Source organism: Nansenia antarctica, assembly GCF_963989245.1.
Source record: "Nansenia antarctica genome assembly, chromosome: 7".
NCBI lineage: Eukaryota > Metazoa > Chordata > Actinopteri > Argentiniformes > Microstomatidae > Nansenia > Nansenia antarctica.
Window position 1 is genome coordinate 46,953,330 of NC_137677.1, and position 5,000 is coordinate 46,958,329.

General features: G+C 45.4%; 1 protein-coding gene across 1 annotated transcript in view; it reads left to right on the forward strand.

Annotated features, from left to right (window-relative positions):
• Positions 1-5,000, forward strand: part of epha3 (eph receptor A3) — a gene marked incomplete at both ends in the record, with an annotated part of 80,144 nt that overhangs the window by 41,899 nt on the left and 33,245 nt on the right. Inside the window, 2 exons of the mRNA XM_080536822.1 lie at positions 35-190; positions 2,840-3,175. Coding sequence (XP_080392948.1) covers positions 35-190; positions 2,840-3,175 — 492 coding nt within the window. The remainder of the gene's footprint in view (positions 1-34; positions 191-2,839; positions 3,176-5,000) is intronic.

A 5,000-nucleotide genomic window follows, 5' to 3' on the forward strand; every position in this document is an offset into this window, starting at 1 on the left:
CTCTCTCTCTCTCTCTCTCTCTCTCTCTCTCCAGCGTGCAGGCCAGGTTTCTACAAGTCTTCTTTGGGGAACGTCCAGTGTGCCAAATGCCCTCCGCACAGCTTCAGCCACCATGAGGGGGCGCTACACTGCGGGTGTGAGAAAAACTACTTCCGTGCCGAGGGCGACCCTGCGTCTATGGCCTGCACACGTAAGTGTGTGTGTTTGTATGTGTGTGTGTGTGTGGCCTGCACGTGTCCTGTATATGCCACACACAGCGAAAAGAAACAGCGAAAGAAAAACTTAGAAAAGACGGATAGATTCAGTACTCTGTAGGACTCTCTCTCTCTCTCTCTCTCTCTCTCTCTCTCTCTCTCTCTCTCTCTCTCTCTCTCTCTCTCTCTCTCTCTCTCTCTCTCTCTCTCTCTTCTATAGCCTGATGCAGATGGCTTGCAGATGCCAGCATTCCAAAACACATTAGCCATAAATCAGTGCCCTGCAATCCCTGATGAATCCCCACATATTAAACCAACCAGGAGTCATGTTGGATTCTGGAGTGAATTTAATAGGGTGTGTCCCACAGGACAAACAGCAGCCTGTCTCTTTTATAAATGTCATAATCTATATCACAAATTTTTGGTCTGAAGAGTACAGTTGATTCACTGCTTATTGACCATATCTGCTATTCAGCAGATTTCTTTTCAAATAGAAAGACAGACATTAGACATGGGTGTTCTTGTATTTAAAAGCTATCAGGGTATCAGGGTCAGGGTATATATATATGGATATATATATATATATATATATATATATATATATATATATATATATATATATATATACAGTATATACAATATATACCCTCTCCTAATTGATTTGCTGAGCTGTTTAATGTTTAGTCGAGACTCCGTTAGAAACACCGCTCTCAGTCACAGCTCTGGCTATAGTCCTTATCGGAACAACATCTTATCATGTATGCATATTCATTCCTGACAAGGACAGATAACTGATCAGAGAACAGCTCCTAGATTAGAGAATGCGCTTGCTGATAACGATGGTAATTTCGCAGCAAACAATTTTCGAAGTTCACACCAAGGTCATGTTGAGTTTGTACGACATGTAGTCACTGTAGAATGTCAGGAGTATTTGAACAGATGCACAACTGATTGATCCTAATCTGAGGTAACCTTAAAACGCCATGTCTCAGCTAGAATATTTAGCGGAAAACACACTTTTTTGAGATCACTGTATAATAGGTAGTCTAGCCTAATAGCTATCATTGTAGTCTGGTGTATTAACTACACCGATGTGAACAAGCCGTCTGGACGAGTCTGAGACATTCCTGTTCCCCATTCTAACCATCAGTGGTGCTCCAGACACAGTGCATTATCCTTCAGCTACTGGGATTGAGTTACCTAGCGCTTATCTGTCAGAGGTATGGAAGGAAATGTGGCTGTTGAAGCTCTAAAACATTTATAGACTCTGTGAACACCAAAGGTAATGAGCTGGAGTCTGGCGAAGGAACATCAAGAGGACTGTTAAATGTTGGAGATTTGAGAGGAATGTAGATTAACACATGTGTGATCTCCACTCACCGGACCGTACGGCATGTCACATCTGTTCATCTATACATCTTTCAGGCCAGTCTCTAAATGAATATGTTTTGGGGGATCGTTTCTGCAGACGTTTCTACATTTCAGCTATACTGGTAAAACTGGTACAGGTAAATAAGAAAAGGCAGAATGCTCAACGATCTAGGCAGACACACAGAGAATAGGACATATATTTACATTTGCATTTTTGGCATTTTAGCAGACACCTTTATCCAAAGCGACTTACAACAAATACTTTGTCTAAGCAATTTAATCATCTATCCATCAGTCATCAGAAAAGGTCATCTATGCTATGACCAGGGGCCATTGGCAGTTACAATTGTAGAAGAACGAAGAATTACTTTAAAAAAAATAATGAATTATGTGTCACAGATCACATAGTATAATCAGTACTAGAATAACTGAGGTATTAGATCATGTCCCTCCCTCTAGACAGGAGCTCTGCCGAGCTCTGGACTTGGAGTTAATTCTTCCTGTCAAATCAAACAATCCAAACATTGCTTTTATTATCTGAAACTCAATCCTCCCCTCCCCGTCTACACGCCTCCCTTTGGTAAAGCGTTTTACTGCCAGTTTGGTTTGTTCGCCGCATAATTATACCCTGTAGGTCTGATATTGAAATCTGGAAATATTCACCCAAAAGAAACTGTCAGTTTGACTTCACTAGCTGAGTTCTACATCCACTTAGATTTAATGACGTTCAGAGGGACATTCTTCCTTTAGCTAATCGAACATTCACATGGGGTTTCCCCTGTGGTCATTTCTGCAGTTAGAAGGGACTGCCAATAGTCAAACTGAGAAAAACAGGTATTTTTCCCTAGCAGCCATACCCACTTATATCTGCCACTCGCTTTCCACCAGTTTGTGACGTTTGAATTATAAGGTTCTATCTCAATTTTTGTCAAAATTGAGTTTTTTACATAATCTGATCCATTAGGTGTTTATTAATATGTTGAAAAAAAATTTGTCAGTAATTAATAAAATACAAAGGTTCCATCCCACAAAACATAATGGAATGTAAAAACTTTGACGCTCAATATCTCTGAACTACCCTAAACGGAGATAGAACCTTATAATTCTAAGCTCACGAGTTGCAGGTTAATACTGTCTAACGGACATTCCTTTTTCACAGTGTTCACCAGAATATGAACGATCCTGTTCTGATGACTATGAAACATTTAGAGGAAAGTCTCTCCCTATTCTCCCTATTCTATTTCTCCATGCCCCGTCCTCTCTTGTCTGTCCAGGCCCTCCCTCCGCTCCTCGTAACGTGATCTCGGTCATCAACGAGACGTCGGTGATCCTGGACTGGAGCTGGCCCGAGGACACGGGAGGCAGGAAGGACCTCAGCTTCACCGTGCTGTGTAAACGCTGCCGGACGGGCCAGAGGCAGTGTGAGCCGTGTCGCAGCAACGTCCGCTTCCTCCCCCACGCCGCGGGCCTGCGCAACACCACCGTCACCGTGGGAGACCTGCTGGCTCACACCAACTACACGTTCGAGATCGAGGCTCAGAACGGAGTGTCGTCACAAGCACCCACGCAAAGGCAGTACGCCGCCGTGACGATCACCACTAACCAAGCAGGTGAGACGCGCACACACATACATACGCACACACACACACACACACACACACACACACACACACACACACACACACATACACACACACATACGCACACACACACACGTAGGCACACACACACGTAGGCACACACACACACACACACACACACCCCTATACTTAGACTTAGACTATTAACCAAGCAAGTGATGCCAGAGGACCGACAGACACGGACTCGCAAACACACACACACACACACACACACACACACACACACACTCACACACACACACACACACGCACACATAAAGTATACACCCATTCATACATGCACTCTGACCATCAGCTCTGGACTTTTACAAGGAAATTCCAGCCAGTGTTTTTCTGTTTTACGACCAGTATCCAATGTCTCCCTCCTCGCAAACCCACTCCAAAACAACACATAGTTTTAACAGACAGCCCTTTACACTAGGATGGGATCCCATCGATTATTTCATATAAACATCATCCACACATCCTCTTCCAAAGAGGGAGGAGAAACTGGCACGGTTCAATTCTCTGAGACAAATCAATCATGCTGCAGAGAAGCGCAACCAACCTCACAATCTCCATTCGCAACAAGGAATGCATGATGGCTACACTTCAATAGATCCTCCTCCTCCCTCCCTCCCTCCCTCCCTCCCTCCCTCCCTCCCTCCCCCACCTCCCTCCCCTCTCCATCTCCCTCCTCCTTCTCCTCTTCCTGGGTACAGTTCTATTCTCAGTTCACTCGGAGGTGTGGTGTCGTGGTGTAGTGTGTGTGAAGGTGACGGCTGCCTCCTCTGGATTACAAAGTGTGCCGACTCCATCTGTTTCTCGTTGTGCTCTCTTTCTCGCTCTCTCTTTCTCTCTCTCTCTCTCTCTCTCTCTCTCTCTCTCTCTCTCTCTCTCTCTCTCTCTCTCTCTGTCTCTGTGTCTCCCCTGTCTTGTTGTCTAGCCTCAGTGATAGGTGAAGGCCTATCTGCCTGCCTGTCTCCTGGGCTGCTAGGTGAGCTGAGCAGGGCTGACCCAGGGGGTGTGTGATTTAGTGCCGCGGGTTTGAGTGGAGTGAACAGGCAAGAGCAGCCGAGCCTCTGTGTCATTAAAGAGGCAGACAGGACTACAGTAGATCACAGAGCAGTGATGGATGGCGGTGGCTGTCTCTTTTACTACAGGGGCCAGGAGCTCAGACTTCAGTGCATCCTTGCGGGTGTGTTTTGTAGCCTCCTCCTTCTGCTAATGTGTTATCAATGCACAGCTCACTGGGGGCTTTATACACTCTTTGACCTTCACCCCACAATTCTACCTTTCCCAGTGGTATGGAATGGGAAACACACACACACACACACACAGACGCTCGCACGCACACGCACACACACTGACACACACTGACACACACACACATGCACATAAGTATACACACACACACACACTGACACACACACATGCACACAAACACACAAGTATACACTCGCACGCAGACACACACACACACACACACAGAATGAGGTGTATGCTGAGCGTCCTTTGTGTTATCACAGCTGTGTTCTATTAAGGGTGACAGGGTCCAGACCCGGCCGCTTTGAAATGACAGCAGAGGGATGAGCAGTAAATACAGATTTACTGTGTGTGACTGTGTCTGTATGCGGATGTGTGTGTGTGTGTGTGTGTGTGTGTGTGTGTGTGTGTGTGTGTGTGTGTGTGTATGTGCCTGTGTGTCTGTGTGTGTTTGTGCATGTGTAGATAGACACGAAGTGCTCTTCACTCATCTCCTGACTCGTATTCCTCTCTAAGTAGAGCAGAGATAACAGAGATCATGTCAATGATA